The sequence below is a fragment of the Pteropus medius genome, unplaced genomic scaffold (genome assembly GCF_902729225.1).
Source record: "Pteropus medius unplaced genomic scaffold, Ma_sr-lr_union100, whole genome shotgun sequence".
Lineage (NCBI taxonomy): Eukaryota > Metazoa > Chordata > Mammalia > Chiroptera > Pteropodidae > Pteropus > Pteropus medius.
The window spans coordinates 28,554,719-28,577,148 of NW_024340696.1; the positions used below are offsets into that span (position 1 = coordinate 28,554,719).

General features: G+C 33.5%; 1 protein-coding gene across 4 annotated transcripts in view; it reads right to left on the bottom strand.

The window, feature by feature from the left end:
• The window catches only part of CDK19 (cyclin dependent kinase 19), a 124,425-nt gene that overhangs the window by 52,911 nt on the left and 49,084 nt on the right, over window positions 1-22,430 (bottom strand). The window contains exon 4 of one of the 4 annotated variants that reach the window (XM_039870401.1): window positions 14,432-14,546. The exons of the other annotated variants lie outside the window; for them this stretch is intronic. Coding sequence (XP_039726335.1) covers window positions 14,432-14,443 — 12 coding nt within the window. The 5' untranslated portion in view covers window positions 14,444-14,546. The remainder of the gene's footprint in view (window positions 1-14,431; window positions 14,547-22,430) is intronic. 4 annotated transcript variants of the gene reach the window in all.

Consider the following 22,430-nt stretch of genomic DNA (forward strand, 5'->3'; position numbering starts at 1 on the left):
ACTGAGACTCAAGAAAAAACCTTACATAGTAAAGATTTTAACCAAAAATGAGGCAGGTAGATAAGATCCAAGTTAAGGACCAGTGAGCTTTGCCCTGATATAAAGGCATAACTGGCATATGTTGTGGCCTTCATCTTAAGGATACTCCCTATGCAGTCATCATAAATAGGCTCTCAAGGTCTCCACTGCACAGAATTCTGCCCATTACTCATTATCTCCCATAAGGCCTTGCCCTACGACATGGGGATGAGGCAGAAGCATGATAGAAAATACTTAGCAGGTAACAATAATTTCAAAAGGTCAAAATTCATTAATAAACATTTGAATGCCTAGCATATTCCAGGCACAGGAAGTCTCAGGGAGTTTGTGGCAGTTGTGGCCTAATAAAAATCAATGAGAAGACAGATTAAACAAATAATTTTTAAATTGTAATTATGGTGAGATTATTAAGCAAAATAGAAAATATGCAATACAGCAGACCTAACCTAGTCTGAAAAGTCAGAGAAGGTGCTCCTAATGAAGAAGGAACTAAGGAGCCTCAATCAACAAGGAAGTATACTAGCAGGTATTCTTATCATGTGAATATACTGATTCTAAGAACTCCTTCACTATTCATCTTTTAGGAGAAAATATCAAATGAAATGCCTACTTTATTCTAAATTTGCTAGCGCAGACTTCTGTTACTATGTAATTGAACAGAACTCTTTTCTTTCCAGATGAATATTTATAAAATCACCTAGCACAGGACCTGGCACAAAGTAGGCACTCAACAAGTTTTGTTGAATGAGAAAATGAAAGCAATAGTACACAAATTTTCATATACGTTGGTTAGGTGACGTGTATTCCACACTGAAAAAATATTATTTTCAAAACTGCCGTTATCTTTTATAAACTAAATGTTCAAATGAGATTGTTTAAGGAATTTACTGAGTTTGAAAAATAACTTGAAATTGGTATTTGATTAATTAAGCAAAAGAAAGTAGTAATTTTATCCTAAATGGCCATGATAAACCTATTTTTAATCTTGGTACACTCTCGAGCTATCTGGTTTTACACTTAACTCATACCTTTATAACTTATATTTCTAAAACATACAGTTTATAATTTTTTTGAGTAAAAACAGACAATCAAGTAGCCCTGGAATTCATCTCTCCTCTCCTCTCTCCTCCCCTCCCTCCCCTTTCCTCTCTCTCTCTCTTCTCTCTCTTCTCATTAATAGCCACACGGGCATGTCTGGACCATGCTGGCCAAGGATCTGCGGAGAGAGGTAAGGGCTTTTGATTTCTGAATAAACTTGTCTAATACGTGTTGGACATTTTCAGAACACCCCACCCCTGAAACTATAAGAAATTGTACTTATATTTACAATTTATAGCTAAGGATTCTGATTAATTATTAATGGATAAATTACCAGTACGAATAATTGAACATATTTCGCATCACTATGACTCTATAAAAGATAAACACAATGAAGTCATGGCTCAAATAAATTAATCATTTATAGTTCCTGAAGACCTCACAAGAATTTTAAGAGCAGTAACAGGGAAAACAACTAAATGACCTGAGCAAAATACAATCCAGGAAATTACTACTATATTGTATCCATTAAGCAGAAAATCTACTTCCTTCCTACTCTGCTAAGAAACCTTTATATGTATTATAAGACAACACAGAAGGAGGTGAGTTTCCACAATGAAAATAAGTGGTTTCTTTTCTATTAAACATCTACTAGATTTAATCAATAAATCCTAAATACTTCCACAAAGAGCATTAACTTTAATTTTTTAAAGAGTTTCATTTTGACATGTGTGGCTTTTATTAAATATGTTAAACGATGATTAGGAAAAGATTAGAAATCACTACAATAATGAAAACTAATTCACAATATTATAACTTTCAATAATTTTGTGTTTAGCAGAGCACATGCAAAAAAGAACATTAACTTTAAAGCAAGCTTTCTTTAAATGATCTTGGAGCTTTGAAATTTAATGTCTATACAAGGCAGCTTGAAAAATACATATAAAATGTCAAATCTCACTAGACTCTCCTCTTTGAAATGTAATTCTCCAACATAAGTTCTGGTCACACTTTTCAATAAACGAATACTACACCTGCTATGGGGAAAGCTCCTTTTAAGTAAAATTCACTGGGAAAAGGTTGATAACTTTGACTACAAAATTATCTTGTACAGATAATATATCCTAAACAAAGTCAAAAGTCTAACTTTGAAAACATCACCAAACTATAAGACATTAACAGGCTAATTTGCTTGATTATAGAGTTTATAAAAATCATTTTTTAAAAAAGAAAAACACTTCAATAAGATAATGGGCAGAAAATATAAATAGACATTTCACAAAAATAAATATAAATTAAGTAAAAAATCATATAAAAATATGACTATATGACTATCTCGCTTAATTTAAGAATGAATTTGAAGCAATGAAAATATAGTTTTCAACTCTCAGACTGAGAAAATTTTTAAAGCTTAATAAATGCATCTAAATTGTATCAATAGAAATCTGGTTGCATAAATTAAGGTCCATTCCCATAGCAAAATATTTTATAACCATTAAAAAAGAATGCTGTAAGAATAAGATAGATCCATACTGTTAATATGGAAAGATTACAAAGATATAACATTAAGTGATAAAGATAAAGATGGAACAGAATATGTAGCATCTCTTGGTATTTTTAAAAGATCTACATGTTCTGGCATATGCATAAACAAACATTAGTAAGGTCATAAGAAATCATTTATAGTAGTTACTTTTGTGCAGAAGGACTAAGTGAAGAAGGATAAGAGATTTAAAATTTTTCATTTAAAATCTTTCTGTATTTTTTAATCTTATTATGTATATTTATTTAATATTTCTGAAATGTCAAAAGGACTTACCCAGAAGAACAAATTATGAGTAATTTTGCTTCGCCACCCTATACTATTCTTCATTTTTAAAAATTAATTTTTATAAAAATCTATATTTTAAGATATTGTTTTTTAAAACTGCAGCTTATAACCAATTACTGGATTATAAAATCAGTTTAGTGAGTGGCAACCAGCACCCCCCAGCACTCCGAGTGATATCACTCAAACTAGACTAGTATAGAAAATAACAGAAAACACCATTGCATATCACTGGTTATGAGCAAGAAAGAGAGCCAGAACAAGAGTAGGGTAACAGCCAAAACAGTTTAAAAACCACTGCTCTAGGATATTATGCTAATAGTATTTTGGATAGAGTGCTCAGGAAAAATCTTAATGACCTTTTAATTTCCATTTCAAAACCAAGAATCATTTTATATTAAGCTGAGTTTTTATATGGCAATTCCTGGTATGACCAACTTGAAAAGTAATGAAAAAATTTCCGAAAACTCTAAAAAGATGTATTGAGATGACACTTAATACAACAAACACTGAGACTTGAATGAATTTTTAAAAATGAATCAGCATACATATATTTGAAATAGCACCACATTATAAGTTATACACATTAATAGTCTCTGGGATTGACAAGATTGAAATTAAAGATTAGTTAATATTGTTTATCTATACAGAGATCACCAAAATAAAAGATTTTTTTTAAAGCTAGGCTATCTGAGAATTTCAGAATATTGGCAGAAGATCACATAGCTCAAATACAACAGATAATCATGAGGGCACACATTTTGTTCTTTTGGTCTCAAAAAACGTGTTTGCAATGTAAATATATATATGCCTTACTGTTAAAATGTACAGCTGAAACTTACTGAATTTCGTTAACCAATGTCACCATTAAAAAAATTTTTTTTTAAATGTGTTTGCTCTGGTTACAAACACCATCTACTGCCTAATCACCTGTTTGATCAGGAAGGTAACTACAAAATGACTAGTCAGAATTAAGAACAAAGTTCAGTCATTAAGTAAAATTGAAGGACTACTGAGGGATGCAATCAAGAGACTGTTTTCATCAACATGGCAACCAAACCATGTATGCAGTCAGAACATCTACAGAAAGCTTGTTCGTCTTTTTAACTTTCATGAACTTCAATTTCATGAATCTTTACTACTTACCTTACATTGTCTTTTTTTCCCTTTTAGCCATCCCTCCATCCTCTTTGCCTGCTCTTTACTTCCTTTATTCCTTTCCATTAAGGGCTTTAATCCCTATCGCAATTATATATACCACTCATTGAAATGATTTCTTGTATTATTTATCTTTTTTATATATATCCTACTATTTTTACATATAGATATATACTTATATTAACTATTTGGTAAATCGAATGGCCAGTCATTCCACATTACGAGTGTGGTCAATACCACTAAATCTTTTTAGTTATATTTTTAAGTTCTCATATAATCCAGAAGTCAAAAGTTGCTCAAGGCATAGGTTCCATGATTAAAGATTCAGGTAATCTACATATGCCCCAAGACTGTGGGACCATAGGCCCAGGCAAACTCTGGAAGCAACGAGTCCAATAAGTCTAAAAGAGAGAGAAGGGGAGGGAAGATAGTACCTGACATGGGTAATAGTAATAAGGATAGAAAGGAGGAGATGGACAAAAAGAGTGCAGGGCAGAATCAATAGGTTTCAGTAACTCAGGGGTCCCCAAACCAGGCCATAGACAGACAGGTACCGTCCAGTGGCCTGTTAGGAAACGGGCCGCACAGCAAGAGGTGAGCGGCAGGCAAGTAAGTGAAGCTTCATTTGCAGCTGCTCCCCAGTGCTAGCATTACCACTCAGTTCCACCTCAGATCATCAGGCATTAGATTTTCATAAGAGCACCAGTCCCTAGTGCCAAAAAGGTTCAGACCACTGCTAACTGACAGGATAAGGGCCAATAATCCAGGATAATACAAGCAACTGAATAGATAGTGGTATAATTTATAGACAAGGAAAAGCATTACAGCTTTGAGGTGGGGAGCAATGTTGGTTTTAATAACAGATACGATGAATCTGAGATGTTCGTGGGGCTATTGATGGTGGTCTTGGATATGTGGATCTGGAACTCAGAAGAAAGAGCTCAATGGAAGGCAAAAAACTGAGGAGTCACAAGTACAGAGATAAGATTGCCCAGGAAGTGTTTTTCATGAAATGATGAGAAAGACAATTAGGAGAGAGCTCTTTTGGGAAATAAAAACATTTTAAGGGTCTGAAAAAGAGACATTTAAGAGAAAAGAAATCATGCAAAGACCCAAATGTGTGCTAAGAAGAAGCCTCCTTCTCCCTAGAGAGGATATTTTGTTATAAACACCAACAAGGCTTTCCTTCCTCAGACAGAAGAACAGGTAATGATTTCAAATGATGACAGAACTGCCTATTGGATTTGTCAACCTCAATTGGAAGCTTAGAAAAAAAGAGTTTTCTCCAATGAAATTATAAATTCCATAAGTACAGGTATCACATCTGTCTTGCTCACTGTTATTTACTGTGCAGAGAATAAGGTCAGTCATGTGGTGGTCACTCAATAAATACTTTTTGAATTAAACTGAAAGTGGAAATCAAAGCCAGATTGCAACAAAAGCTAGGCTGCCCTTGACAGTTAATGGTGAGGAGAAACCACCTGGCTATGAATGGAGGGGCACTGAAGGCTCAGAGAGGTAGTTTCACATCGTTTTGCTTTGTACAGACAAATATTTTTTTAAATATAAAGAGAGAAGAATCTATGGGGAAGGACGAGAAAGTAAACATCACCTCAGACTTCATATATGACCATTTCCAGATTGTTTGCTAACTTTAGCCCAAAGAATTATCTAATTGGTTGAAGACTTGAAATTAAAAAAAAAAAAGTAAAAAAAAAACAAAACACAAAAAACAAATCAAGCAACATCAGGTCATGATACAGAATGGCCTCCTTATAACTGAAGATGGCAAAATCACCTACTAAACCATTATATCTTTTCTTCAGCTTCCTCCCTTCCTTTACTTCTAACTCATATTCTTTAAAGATGCTCCTAGACCAGAGGCAACTTGTGGAAGTCAGAGGTTGGTAAAGATGGGGTGGGAAGGAAGGGTCAGAACTAAGGGAATTGAGAAGGAAGAAGAAGGAATTTAAAGATCCTTCAGGAAGGGTGTTCTTAAATTAAGAACTAACAACATAGCTTCAGTTATCAATACGGTGATATGGTAAGACGTCCATCATTTTTTTAAAAAAGAGAAACCATAATCTCACAGAAACTTCCATGGTTCAGAACCCCTTGATTCTAAATCTGTGGTATCTATTATATGTGAGCACTTTATTAAAGATGTGATCAAACAAAATAATGATACTATTAGCAGTTTCTGTTATCCTAAAAATATTTCTAGAGGTATCAACACTGAAGCTCCTTGACATGATTCTCCAGCTTTCTCACTGGCTGGCCTTTTGCTTGCATCCTACCTCGAGCCACACCAAACTACCTTTAGGCTGCCCAGTGACCATACTGTCTCATAATGCAGCTGCTTCACTGTCAGAAAGGCCTTTATTCCAAAGTGCAAATACTCAGACACTTAACTTCAAGATTCAGCTTGAGCACCCTGTCCTTTGTGAAGCCTTTTCCTGATAGAGGAAGGGGGAAAGGGAGCTACCTACCACCCAGCTTCTCTCAAAATACATGATTCTAAGGAAAATGAAATATAAAAGATGGCTGCAAAAATTTTGGAAATACAAAATTAAGACTATCCACCAAAGCAATACCCTAACTTGATGTCTACAGCTTTGCTAACAATCCACATGACCGTAGAGCTACTAAATTTGAACCCTAAAAATAATCACCAAACAGAACTGTTTCCAAATAGAAATATTGTACTGTTTTTGCCCACATTATGAAGGATATAAGTTAAACCACAACTCAGTGTATACTACATTGTCTTCCCAAATGTAAACATGATTAAAACTATAATTCTACATGCAGGAATGTGTCACGATTATACTATTGTATTTCCATTGGCCTTAATTTTACAGATTTTCTATAACTACAAAAATGGTGTGCAGTTCTAAAGAGAGGGATAAAATTTATATTAGAAGTCATAAATCTTTCATCCACTTATCATGAGTCATTTTTCCTTAACTGGTATACCTTACGTTAAAGACTTAGGCACATAGAGAGTTTAAAACATTTTAAAATTATAAAAGTAATATATGCTCAATGCAAGACCAGAATCAGAAAACATAGAAAAACACAAAGAGTACATATCACCCGGAATTCTACCAACCAAAGACAACTTAATAGTTTACACACACACACACACACACACACACACACACATACACACACAAATATAGCCTAAACTTTCTCCTATGTACATAAACCTATGGTAACAATAACAATCAACCATGATGATGAAAAAGCTGTCATTTAATATGATCTTATCACAGGATAATTCAGACACCATGTTAAGCAATTCAGCCACATTATTTCATTTAATCTTGAAAACAACCCAATGAGATAGGTACTATTTTTAATCTCTCTTTTACAGTGGAAACACTGAGGAAGCTGAGAGGTTAAGTATCTTCTACAAAGTCACAGAGCTAATGAAGGACAGAACAAGGATTTAGATAAACCTTTAGATGCCTGAATTCCAGATCCTATATATGTATACATGTGTGTAAATATGCAGACACAATATTTTCAGATATTTACACGAAAATATGGGAACACTAACAATGTGGTTTTGTAACCAGCCTTTTTTCACTTAACATATCGGAAACAACTTGTCTGTCAATAAACGTGTCTACACCAGTAGTTTTAATGGCTGCATACTATTCAACTGTCTGACTATGAAACAGACTGCTTTGGAGTACATTTATGTTACTCCACTATTATACATATATTTTTAAATATTACAAACTATGCTGTGATGAATATCCTTTATTTGATTAACTCCTTAAGATAAAAATAACCAAAAAAGGAAAGACTTTTTTTAAGGCTTTTGGTACTTATTCTGTTCCCAGCTATGTTTCAAGCACTTGAACGCCCCGTGACTGCAGACTACCATATTGGACAGCACAGATGTTTCCCCAATTGCAGAGAGTCCTATTGGACAGCACTGGTCTAGACTGTTATAGATCATGCAGATCATTGTTGAATTCTTGGACAGGGCACAGCCTTGTTGGAAAAGGAAGCCCTCCATATCCACTTACTCCTGAGGACCACCCTTCTCCACAGTGATTTCTGCTCTGACCTCATAGCTGAGGCACACAAGATATGCACTGGAAAGTCGACTCCCTCCTCCTATAGCTCCACCTAAGCCAGGAGGAGATAGAGATTTTATCTACTGACATCACTGTTCTCATTCTTGACTCTTGCCTAGCTCCCGGCCTGAACATGTTTATTAGGTATAGGTGGATGGGTAGGCTTTCTGACCAACCTCCTTAGCAAGTTTCCTTTGAACAAACTGGCAGGCTGATGTGTACCCTTCACTCTGCTCTTACTTTTACTGTTTCCTACCAAAGCTCTTCAATATGATGACACTGAGAATGGGACCCTTCTTTAAGTTTCGAAGGGTGATATAACTTTTTCTGCATTCTACCATATGGGTTGTTTCAACAGAAAATTGGTAAGAGGATGAAAGGTAAATCACCACCTTGGACTCAGAAGCTAAAGCTTTTAAAGTTTATAGATATTAAAACAGTTTTAAATAACAACTTGATATCTCACCTGGCTTTCTTTTTACCTTTCCACTTAAGAGTAAGAAGGAAACCTAGAAAGGGTCTGCTTTAGTCACGTCAGAATATAATAAGCAAGAAACAGCAGATTGTCACAAATTTATCATGTAAGCAACAACTAGACTTTACATAGGATCCTTATTCATGGAAATGCAATTTCTTTAAGGCAGAAAGGAAATAAATATTTTCCAGTTTTCTATATAAGAAAATAAATATCAGCCCACATGTCATACAGAATGAAAGAGCAAAGGCTAAAAAACAGAAATTCACAAACCTAACTCTAATTCACAACCGTGCTAGAGAGCCCATTTTAAGAAGCTGTATTATTCTTGAAATTTTTACACACCATCAAAATCTACAAGAGTAGACTGACCAAAAAAAAAGTTAAGTTTCTTATGAGCAAATCACCTACTATTTGCTAGTGATATACATCTGTATATGATTGTGTTACTATTTTTCCAGACAAATAGGATTTTGACTTTAGAAATTCATCATCACAAAAAAGATTACAGTATCAATTCTAATTTCATTTTCTAACTCTAATTCAGTCAATAAAATATGTACAGAGTTGAAAATATTATGATATATAACTAGATCACATGTAACAATGCAAAGTACTAGACAGCATTTTAAAAGAATGTTCAATTTAGAAAAACAAAAAAACGAAAACATTAATTTCTAAACAAATAAACAAATTTAGTCTTAAAGCCAACTCAAACAAAAACAGTTTTGTTATATAAGCCTTCACTTCATGCATTGTCTAAGTGCCAAGACTGTCTTATGAGAGAAGATCTGTTCTGGCTCTTCAGCAACTCATCTGGGAGTCATCTTTATCTCATCTGGGAGAAGCTCTCAAACCACCATGTTTTATCACTGCCAGACCTGGGTGACTTATCTATAGGATCAGGAGCCAACCTCACTGAAACAACTCTGAACAGAATCATCGGTCATCAGTCAAAAGATAGAGAAGGTCTAAATGGAAAATATAATACACTCCTAAAACACACAAGAGGAATTGAATCCATAACACTACCACTTCATTTCCCCACTACATTCAAGCACTGCATTAAAAAAACAACAATGGGGGAAGTCACAGCTGATCTAATCTTATCCTATCTATAGGAAGAGAGTTTACAAATTATTTAGGAGTATAAGGGCTATCCCTTATAAAGTTCTCAAAAGCAAGAATGGCCATAAATGAAAGATGTTTTATCAAGAAAAGAAATTGAAGTACATGAAAAAGCTAAAGCTTTTTGAAGCTAAAATCCTATACTAATTAAAGAGAAGTAATACCTACGATAGGTTTCTTAGAAATATATTGTGATATACAATATCAGTGTCTACATATTTATAGTTAATAATGTATAAACACTGAATGCCAGCTATTTTCCACAGAGGATTAACTAAGTAATAAATTGTGCTATTTGTTAATTATACTTTCTACATCCAAGGCTAATTACTTTTTTAAGGAAAGGCTTGTCTTGACAAAAATCCTTAGTAAATGAAAACATAACTTGGATTTCAAAATGGTGTTTGAATTATATAAGTCTTACATTTTATACCAGGCTCAACGAATATACTTTTATATACTACAGCTGTAACAGATGTAGGCAAATTTCCTCATCAATTAAAACTGGGAACATCCTAGTGCTTTATTCATTCCTCAAAAAAGTATTTTGGTACTATTAAGTAAGAAGGAGCAAGAAAATCACTGAAAAGACATAAATTTACTAGATAAGCTGTATATTATAAACATTAAATAATGTTTGATCTTTGGAAATAGTAGGATTATTTGAAACCATAGCACTAAAATCTATGGACAATTTCTCTTCTAACAGTTTTCACAAAGAACACAGGGTCTTCGTCTATTAGCTCTCATTCCCCATTCCCCCTTATTCCTGTCTGGGTCCCTGCTGTCCAGGTTTCCTTAGTAAGGCAGAGGAAGCAAGGATGCTGAAACATAAAAGTACCAAGGTAAGTGAACAAAACCATGAGGAAGCAGGATAAACAAGGGGTTTATCCACAGTGGCTGGAAACAGTGTCATTAAAGGAATAGTTTACTTAAAGAAAAGGAGCAAGATTAGTGCTAATCAAGCAGAATATAGTTTCATGTTACCACACAGTAAGAAGTCAAGCAGATCCAGAATAAGATGGCAAGGAGAATGTTAAAGAGACGTACTCTCTGTGACTAAAAGAGGGCCAGCCAGTTAAAAAGCAACATACTAGGCACAATACCCTGCATAAGACTGCCTTGTAGTAGTACTTTATTCTAAAGTTCTTTGTACCTAGCAACTTTGAATGAGGCTCAAAACAGACATATCTTCTATTGAAACCTGAAAATGTTTGACTTCATATGTATTTTCACCAAATATAATGTTTTATAATTTTTCTAAGCACAAAATTACAATGTTGAATTAAAGTTTTCTTTGATTTAAAATTTTTTACTTTGGTAATATTTTACCAATAAAAAGATTATAATCATACTAATTATTCTTTTTTTACTGAGCTAAAACTCGTATAACAGAAACTTTACCATTTTAAAGTACACAATTCAGTGAATTCCAGTTCCTTCATAACATTGTGCCACTATCATCGCTATTTAATTCTTGGACATTTTCATCATCCTCAAAAGCCAATTAAGCAGCTATTCCCCATTCCTCCCTCACCCTGCCCCTGGCAACCGTTAAGTTGCTTTCTGTCCCTATGGATTTGCCTATTCTAGACATTTCATATAAATGAAATCATACAATGTGTAGCTTTTTGTGTCTGGCTTCTTTCATTTAATGTTAAAGTTTATCCATCTTCTAGCAAGTATCAGTACTTCACTTCTCTTTATGGCTGAATAACATTCTATTATATAAATACGCCACATTTTATTTATCTATTTATCAAAAGATGGACACATAAGTTGTTTACATTTGTTGGCTATTATGAATAATGCTGCTAAAAACACTTGTGTACAAGTTTTTGTTTGAACTCGTTTTCAGTTCTCTTGTATATACACCTAGGAGTGGAATTGTTGGGTCACATGGTATTTCATGTTTAACTTTTGCAGAACCTCCAAACTGTTTCCCACAGCATTTTACATTCCCACCAGCAAATTCTCCAATTCTCCACATCCTCTTCTTCAATGGCTATTATTTTCCTTTGATTATTATTATTGCCATTCTAGTGGATGTGAAGTGTTATCTAATTGTGGCTTTGATTTCCTTAGTTACTAATGATATTGAGCATCTATTTGTATGCTTAATAGCCATCTGAATATCTTCTTGGAAAAAAATGTCTATTCGAGTGCTTTCTCCATTTTTAAATTGGGTTGCCTTTTTTTGTGAATATTCATTTTTAAACCCATTAAGCAACCATCTTTTCTTCAATTCTTCGGGTCTATAGACTGATTTTATCAATATTTAGTAGGATACTTCCTATTCTCCTTTAATATTTAATATTTTCTTCATTGTCCTCTAAGTTTACATCTTACAATGCCTTCTGGGACTCTGAGGGCCAGTTCACAATCTCTAGCATATCTAATAGCAGCTTACTCAGTAAGTGAAAAAGTCAACATTATGTTAGTAGGTTAACAGGGTCAAAATTAACTTGATCATTTAAACTCAGCCAACATTTTCTGAACACTCCTATGTACAAGGCACTGTGTAGGATTTAAGTACTTACTTTCTTACTTAATTAATTAAAAGTCTAATGAGTCTTTACTGCCCTTACAATGGCGCTACCATTTATTTCATATATTCTGTACCCTGGCAAAAACTTTATTTAAATGATCACTAAATCTCTGAACCTTGAAATGTCAGTTTGCTTTTTACAGCATTTTTATACGATGAAGTAATAGACCAAAAACAATGAAACATCTTTCTTTTATAAGAATAATTTAAAGTATTCTTGGATTGTACATATTTTTATTTTATCATCCTAAAATAGCTGGCACTATTAAATGACATTCTTCATGAACAAAAGCATATTACATTTATTAAGAAAGCATATATTATTGTCTCTATGGAAGGAAGTGTAACAATGCTGATTGTGTTTTAAATCCATGGGGACCATTCAAAGGAATTACATAAATAATACTGTAACTTCTCTTCTAAGCTTGGGGCAGGCAGGTTATGAAAAAAAAAAAGTAATTAATCTACAGATGTAAAACATTTCCTTAATTCTACATCTAGCATTTAAATTTTAGGAATTTTTTTTAAATAAAAGATGCTTGAGTTTAGGAAATCAGAACTATACCAACATATATGTCATTTTTATAGTATTTAACATCATATTATACCTTAGAATTAAAAAGCACTCTCATCATATTAAAAAAAAAAAGCCATAAAGCTCATACTTTATCTATTTGTAAAAAGTACCCATCACTGGACCATCCGTGAGTTCAAACATTTTAACAAGCTTTAATTTGAAAATCATAACAAAGAAGAATATCTGATGAATGACATGGGAACACTATGTACTGTATGATCCTAGGTGATATGGGTACTGAGGATTCAGGAACTATACTCTGAGAACCACTACCTTAGACCATGGCAAAGAGTCTTTCTATAGAAAGATTAAAGAAGTATTACCTAATCTTTCTGGAACAGTTAATCAGACATAATCTGGACATGCCTAAAATGGTCGCAGGCTTTGACAAACACTCTTCCAGTTAAACAGGAAACAGGAGCTCAAGTGTGTCACTCTTCAAGGACTATGTATATATCAAAAGAGCACTTTAAATTCTTTGGTGGAATAAAGCAGATGATCAATCAGTCAATAAGAATTTAGAGCTCTGGACCTACTACACACTTCAAGTAACATTTATAATAGCACCCTGGAAATCTCCTGAGATGGAGAAATAAATCTCCTTGTTTCGGAAGTCTTTGATTCCATTAAAAAATAACTTTTGTTTTCAAGACACTTTCATTTTTTCTCCTCCTGTTAAATGGTGCATCTGAAAAGACAAAAGGAAGATTCCCAGGTACCAGGTACAAAGAGAGAAATCGAATCAGAGCCAAAAGGAGCTGATGTGTAAAGCCCATGGGGATCTGAGACCTGGGAACAGGCCCTAGGAGCTGGAGTTCTAAATTTTTACTTAAAACTAGAAGATGATGTCTTAGGTGTATATGTTTGAGGTCCTGGAAAGAAAGCCCTACACAGTGCCCAGAGCCTAAGAAGTGAGAAGTCGGTGAAAAGAAGACTAGAAAAACTCTATCCACTGGCCTGGCAAAGCAGTAAGGAAGTCTGCTGCATGTCCTGGGCCTTGTGCTGTGCTCTATGCAGAATATATCAAAGGCAAAGAGAAAACCTTAAAATCAAACAGAAAGGAAACTCTCCCAACTTAAAAAGGATGCTTAGATTAGAAAGGATATTAAATTTAAAAGAAAATTAAAAAACCAACTTCAATTAGAAGGGTGCTACTGTGTTTCTCTTGAATAAAGAGCTACAACAGTAAACAGAATGTTTTTAATATGCCAATGACTTTAACAATCCAAAGGACAAGTGTTCTGAAAACCCCAATTCACAAAGTTATGTAGCAGCAAATGGAATCAGAATTCCCCAGTGTGTTGAGACCTGTTCTTTGGAGAATCAATGAACTTCCCTGCAACAGAAAACAACCTTATATTCTACTCTCATTTCTCAAGAGAAACCCTTGACAAGGCAGTGATTCAAGGGATAGTGTGACTTTTAAGACATAAGACAAGACTTCTTTCATGATCTTTGGCACAGTCTTCAATGCTAATGTAAAAGCAATGATTGAAAGTGACCTATGGAGCTTCTTCCTTCACCAAAGCAGCAAAACCAGATGTCTTACCAGATACTCCATCAGTTTTAATGGCAAGCTATTTTTCACTGTTTAACTCTCAATGGTCCTTCCAATTTCCAAAATGGGTTCACAAAACAAGAATTCTTGATGGCATCAGCATACTCTTAGAGGATAAAAAATAGAAAAGAAACTAGCTTCACTAAGAAACATCAGAATGTCATTCGGTTGTATGCTAAAAGAAAATAGCCTAACTTCTAATTCCTTTAAAACTTTGATTTGAGAGACTACAAGGGGAAAAAAGTCAATAATTCTAGAAGAATCATCTGAAAGAGGCTTTCATTGTTCTGCTCCTGGTCACAAACCATCCAGAGTTCAGAGAACTTCACCGAGGCCTCTGCAATCATACCACTACTTTTGCTTACGCGATTTTGTAGGATAAAGCTTTAGCGTTGGGGCAAATCCAGATTTAGGGAAGGTTACAGCCTTTTCAAATTAAGCCACCTTCTTGTCAAAACAGTTCGCACTGTCCAATATGTTTTCTGGCTGGGCAGACATAGAGGCTTCTTTAGCTCTGTTGGCTTCTGGCTTCCATTAGCAAGAGCCTTGCCAGCCAAGAAAAAGGATGACTTTGTATCCCTGCACACTCAATCTCTAGAGTAAAATCAAAGGATACACCAGTTTTGTCCTATTTTTTTTCTCTTTTTTTTCTTTTCTTGTCTCTTTTATTGTACTTTTAAAATATTTTTCCATTTAAACTAGACTGCATAAATGCAGACGGCATGGTAAATTTTCCTTGATTCTTATCACTGGGAAACTTCGATGAATCTTCCCACATGTAGCAACAATGAAAACTATACATAATATAACCAGATACACTAATGATCCATGACGGAAGGAAAAAAAAATACCTAAGAAATTTTGACTGTCAGGGGGAAAAAACGGTTTTAAAAAGACAATTTCCAAAGTAATAGAAACTTGTATTTTTTTAAACCTTTTCTTTTTTAATGTTTTTAACCTTCAGTTTACAGACTCTTAAAGTCCTAAACTCCAATCATGGATACAGGTAATGAATTCCTTACCTTTTATCTCTAAAGTCATTATAAAATATGAATTTGCAATGAAAAATACTGGCAAGTATTGGAAGTGACTATTGGGAGTCATGGCCACAGACACATATGCTAGCTAAAGTAATTATATAAATTGTGAGTTTCCCCCTTCTGAGTATTAGAAGAATATTCTCTTCCAATTATTGAGAATGATTAACAAAGTCTCATAATACCTAATATGTTTTTTATAAGTAGTCTTTAATTGATATTAACCATCTATTGCAGAAGCTAAAAGACTAGGAAACATAAAACCTTCTAAACTAGTTTTAAAAGGGAATAATCAAAAACTAGCCACTATAAATGCAACGAAGTACATGAAATCTTACTAAAGTACAATCACTGATGCAAGGCAGAAACTTGTTCTGAAATAACCTCTCAAGCACTATTAATCAGAAGATTCCTTCTATCTATTCCAGTGTGTGGGAAGAAAAAGAGATAAAAAACACAAAACAAGTGCAGAACCTGGTGAGGGGAGAAGAAGCATAACTGACCACTGCCTGCTGATCCTCAGGGACCCCAAGGTTGGGCTGCCCACCACCCTTTCCTTCAAAATTTTAGAGTCTGGTTCATAACCTAGCTGGAATCATTTTGGAGCAGAGAAGTGATAGAGTCATACCCATAGTTTAAGAAGATTAATCCAACAGCTATGTTTAGGATAGATTGGCAGAGAGGTAAGGAGAACAGAACACTATGACTACAGTTTAGGTACAAAGAAATAATAAGGGCTTGGATAAAGGCAATAAAAGCAAAACTGGAAAAGCAAGATGAAAAACTTTTTGAAAGAAAAAATTAACAAGATTTGGTAATCAAATTGGGTAAACTCGATCTATTACATAAAAGACCCCTTCTAAATAGATAAGATTAATTTTTGGTTTCTGTGCTTGAATTAAATAGCACAAACTATAGTGCAACATCAGTAAGTATTACTATACAGACATCTAGCTGGAAAATGAAATATACAAAACCACTCAGAAGTCTACAGATATGGGTAATTACACAGATATGGGTAAGGTATCATCCAATGGAATCTTTCAAAATGGTACTATGAATATAGAGATGAATAGAGCCAAGTAAGCAAATGCAAAGGGTATTCACAAAAGCATCCAAATTAGTTAAGTCTCCAGCTGATATCCACTAGGTAAGCTCCATTAAGACAGAATTATTATTGTCTGTTTTTTTTCACTATGATATATATCTCCAGCATCTAGAATTTATTGAATGAACCAGTAATTAAAATACATTAACTACAACCTCCATAAAATATAATCTATGGTAGCTTCAAAGGATTTCTTATGGCTCTGTAGCGCTTTCAATAATTCCAGCAAAAAAAAAAGGAAAGAAAAGAGAATGACAGCCAAACTAAAACATATGGATTAGTTCGTGCTTTTGGTATTTTGAAAAAGCCAAAAAGTCTGAGTTAATAAAACAAATTAAACCAAGTTTAGAGGGCAAAAACTAAAGTAAATAGAAGGGGAAAATATGGGATTAATAATTTTAGTTATAATTATAATATCTTTCCTAACCCCTCTAGAAGAAACAATGAATTAAATGCTGAGATGAAATTAGGTATCACTAAAGCTCAATAGTAAGAAGCAGTTTAAAATTGATAATATAATTTAGACAATTTAAATGTAAAAAGATTTCAACTATCTTGACATTGATTTTACAAAACTGGTAGACCCCTCCGCTGCCCAGATCCTGAACAAAATCTATCATGCAGCCTAAAAGGTTGGAAAATCATTAAAAGGGTATCATAGGGTCTCATAAGTACCCTATAAACTTCTGGGTACAGGTATGATATTTAAACAGTAACTGAAATTTGGCAGGATTTAAGATTTTTATTTAAGTTGTTCACGTCTAATTATGAGGGGGACATGTTGATTTAACACAAATTCAAAAAGGAACTTTTACCTAAGCAAAAATCTCACTGAGAAGCTCACTTTACATTGATGTGTAAAATCCTTGTTATATACGGTCTTCTTAAAAATGCTTGTTAAAAAATAAACAGTGATGTTCTGTTTGCTTGATTTTATAAATAAATTCTTTCAGAAAACATTTCTCTTTCACAATCCAACTTGTAAAAGATGCAGTGTTTGCCATAAGAAATTGGTAGGGTGTTACTATGGGAACAATATTTTAATATCATTTTAAGATACCAATAGCTTCAAAGAACAATGAAGTAAAGAAAAACTAAAGAAAAAAGAGGGGGAAAGAAGATAATCCTAGTATTTCATGATATAACCATTGTAATCATGCCATAACAGAGTATCGTATACTTTTTTCTTTCTATACTTGGGAGGGAAAGTATTAGGAGATACTTTGGGAGATTTTAATAGGGTATTAGCAAAAGCAAATTAAAACCAGCTGTTTTGAGTAGGAATAAACAGATGTAATCAGGTCCTTCGCTCAAGATAAAGGAAAAGACTCCAGTGTGTGGTAAAACTACTAAAGGACCATCCACATTCCTAATCCTGGAAAGCTCTTAGAATCAAAATTTAAGTGTTCTCTTAACTCAGGCCTGGAGAAAATGAAGCAGAGGGGAACTGATTAAGTAATAACTGATAACAGATAAGGCCTGAAATGCTATAGATACCTAACTAGTTTTTTCCCCCCTTAAATCTTTTATCTTAACTGAGTAATTTAGAAAAATATTTTAAAGTAGCGGCTTAAGTTTATTTTATCTGTGTTAAAAAAAAAAAACTTTTTGTTTATAGCAAACACACCATAATTTAGTGGGAAAGGAAGCTCAGTAAACACAAAATGAACCTTGCCTACTACTGAGAACCAGGCTTTTCAGACACCCAACTCAGTCAAAGACTTAGGAGGAAAAAAATCCACTGATTGCGGTCCTTTTGATACAGAGCAAAGAATATTTACATCTAGGTTCTCAAGAGTAACATGAAATATATGAAATAGTTAATAACAATAATACTTCGAATTTACGTAATTCCACAGTCTACAAAGCACTCTCATAAAAACTAAATCAGATGCTATATTCCCCCTAAAATATCAAGCTGGAAAGGGTAACCATTAAGTGCCACATCTGAACAGTATTAATAACAATATCAAAGGTCAGCAGTATAACAATGACAACTTTTCAATAAGTAGGAAAGACAGAACCATACAAGATAAAATTGTTATATAACACAATGTCTCATGAGGGATCTGAAAACACATTATAAAAGCCAACTTAGGTATAAAAGAGTCTTGGCTGAGCTTCAATAAATACTAAATTGTTCTATAATTAGTAACTGACCACACAGACCCTTGCCACCCCCTTTTCCGCTACCTTTTTTTCGCACTTACCGTTAGAATGCTTTCCTCTCCCTTCCACCCTACTCATCCATTAAAGCCCATCTTAACTATTTTCTTATCTCTAAAACTTTGAGAACACCATACCTCGTATGGCCCCACTCCACTTACTACACCATTCTTTCAGAATGTATTCATTCAGTCTTGTAGTACTAATTAAACTAAAAAAATATGTCTCATCTCCCCAAACATTATTTCAGCTCCATGAGGGGAAGAACCATATCGTATATTGCTGTTAAACAATCATCTTCATCATCCAGATCATAATTGTCTCCTCCCCTTCCTCTGCCTTTAGATGTTTCAAAGGCACCTCAAACGCAACATGTCAAAAAAAATCTCCCCTTCAAATTCCTGCACAAGCATTACTTCCTTGGGGAAATCCTCTTGATGCCCTAACTTTAACTGATATTCTCTTGTTATTCTGCCACATGATTGTCTTAGCTGTTATCATATCGTACAAATATTTGTGTGATTATTTATTAACTATCTTCCCCAACAAACTTAACAGTGTCTAACAACTTTATAGCCAATATATACTCTCTGAATGGATAATAATAATAGAATCTAATATTTAATGAACCCTATACACCAAACACTGCTAAATCTTTCCACACATTAGCTCGCTTGATCTTCCAAACCTCTATTAAGTAAATAATGTTATCATCCCTATTTTTACAGACAAAGATTAGTAATTTATCCAAGGTCACAGAGCCATTAAGTGTAAGTGCCGGAACAGGAAACTAAATCAGACACAAAAACTCATCCTTTTTATCATTTATTGAATTTGCTTCCCTCAAACCATTGCCTATAGAACTCAGTAAATAATTGTTGATTAAATGTCTTTGATATATATACCTAGAAATGAAATTGCTGGGTCATACAATAGGTAGATGTATAAATTCATTAGAAACTGTCAAATTTTTTTATCAAAGTGGCTATATCATTTTATACTTCCATATCTTCCCCATATCCTCCATATCCTCATCAACAATGGTATAATCAGCCATAATTTTAGGCATTCTAGTGGATGTACACTATTTTTTTTATCTAGTTTATCAAAATAATATATTTATATTGTTAAAAAACAAAATAACAAGAATTATAATCAAACAATTCTTTGATCCACATCTCCCCCTTTTCTATATACAACAACTTTTAACTTTTTCTGGTTTTGGTTCCTTGATTTGGTTACTTCCTATCTCTAGTTGTTATATCATGATTCTTATCAATTTTAAACATTATTGATTTTCTGTTACAATAGATGAAACTATAGCTCATTTACCCTCCCATTTCTATCTTCCCCCTCCATCTTTACTCAGATGATCATTTTTAGTTCATCTATTGTTTATTTTTAAAATTATTTTTAACATCAATTTTTTGTTTCAACTCTAGACGGTACCTCTGTTATTCGCACATTGAGGGTAACCCTGGCTGCTGCAGTAAATAATCCTAAAATTCCAGTTGCTTAACACAACATAAATTTACATGTTGCTGTTGTAATAACTAATTAACTTGGTAGGCCAGAAGGAAATTAAACAGTGCACTCCTCCACAGTTGTTCACAAAATTTCAGGGCCTTCTTACATGTTGTTTCCTCAGGCCAAATGCCTTTTCCCACTTCTTCCCTTCTCCTTCACCCAGGCAGCTCCTATTTGTCTTTCAGACTTACACTACCGCAAAATCCCCTCGGAGCCCTCCTAGACTCCCAAGTATGGGGTAGATTCTCCTCCAATACTCTGCTTTAACTCTATCATGGCATTGATTACATAGTGGTGAAATTGATATTTTCTTATCTGTTTCCTCCAAAACTATAAATTTCCTGAGGGAAAGGGAAAAATTTTGCTTACTACTGTATCCTCAGCAATTACATCCAGTAATTCCTGGATTATAATAGAAACTCAAATATTTCATGAAAAATAATTATTTATGTAAGTATTTCCACCATTCATTCGTTAAATCATACACAGTTATGGGAAGGAGAATCAGAATGAATCCAGAATTTTAAATAATAAAAAGTCCACAAAATTTAATTTTAATTTCAAATAATAATTTCCCTAAGCAGAAAGTTTAAAATCTTCTAATACTACTGAGAAAACTTTATCAAGACAAACACCAAAGCCTTTAGTTGTTGTTAATATTGTTAAAATAACAAATCCGAATAAACTGTTATACTCATTCAATAATTTATTAAAAGCCCACTTTGTTCCAAGCACTGTACTAGATAAATTCCTAGGATTCAAGAGTGAATATATCAGACACAATTCCTGACCTAAATTTCATGAAGGCAAAGGACTCTTTACTAAAAATACTTTTAAAATGCTAATATATGAACAAAAACCCCGAAACAATGGGAATCTCAATCCCACTGGATTGTTAATTTTTGTGCTAGAGGAAAACTAGAAGATTGTAAATTACTAATAACTTAATGGAATAACTGTTTATGTAACAATCTATTTCTTTATGCTTCTGGGAAAATTCTAAGTGTTAATCTACATATCATGCATAACTGAACAGACAGGAAAACAATTCTCGATAAGAAGAAAAACAGATAAAATAAGTACAAACAGTTTTTGTGGAATCATAAACAGCTTCAATTGTGGAATAGACCTACTTTGGGCAAATGGTAGGAAAAAAGACAGAAAATACAGAAAACATAAGGAAGAATTAAGAAGAGAAACAACAAATAAGACAAGCAATAAGAGAAAAAGAAGTGAAGTGAAAAATCAAATGACAGGATAGAAATATTGCTTAGCATACTAATAAGTTTTACATGTGTTTTTGAAATCAAGGTAAGAATTTAGGGAACAATTAGAATTTCTTTTCAGAATCTCCTATTGAGTTACAAAGCCCACAAATTAATCAATTCACATATAGCACAGTATAGACTTAGCATAACACACAAAAAATGGTAACTCAATGCTACACAAAATAACACACTGTCAACTCAATTACATGTTACACAATTAAATATGCATCTATGACCGATTAGCATTTAGATATTATAATAAAAAGGCCTGGTTCTTATATATTTAAATATGTTATTTCATTATAAATTACTTTCTATTTTTATAATAAAATAAAAGATTATAATGATTTTTAAAATTATGCACATAAATAGGCTTTATCATCTATGGACTGCAGTTCAGGATAGTAAAGGGGACTATAAAATAATTGTTTTAAAGGGAGAATTAGGTCAATTGGGGTTCAGAATTTACAGCATCTATATTTAGGAATAAAATTATTGCATAACAAGGTATGTGTATCTTAACTTTATTTACTAGGTAAACAAACTGTTTTCCTGAATTATAAAACAATGTTACGCAATTTGTTTACCTAGTAAACAAATGACAATTCCAGTATTCTACATCATTGCAAATACTTGATACTGTTACCAATCTGATGGGCATAAAGTATTATCTTACTGTAGCTTTATTTTCTATTTCTCTGATCATTACTATAATTGAGCATCTTCTTTTACTGGCCATTACTGTTGCACTTTTTAAAATAAAGTTCTTAACTCTTTGGCCTGTTTTTCTATTGAAATAAAAATACCTAACTTTAAGAGTTCTTTCTGAGGAAGAACAGAGTGAACACAATACCAGCAACATCCAAAGACCAAAACCACGAATA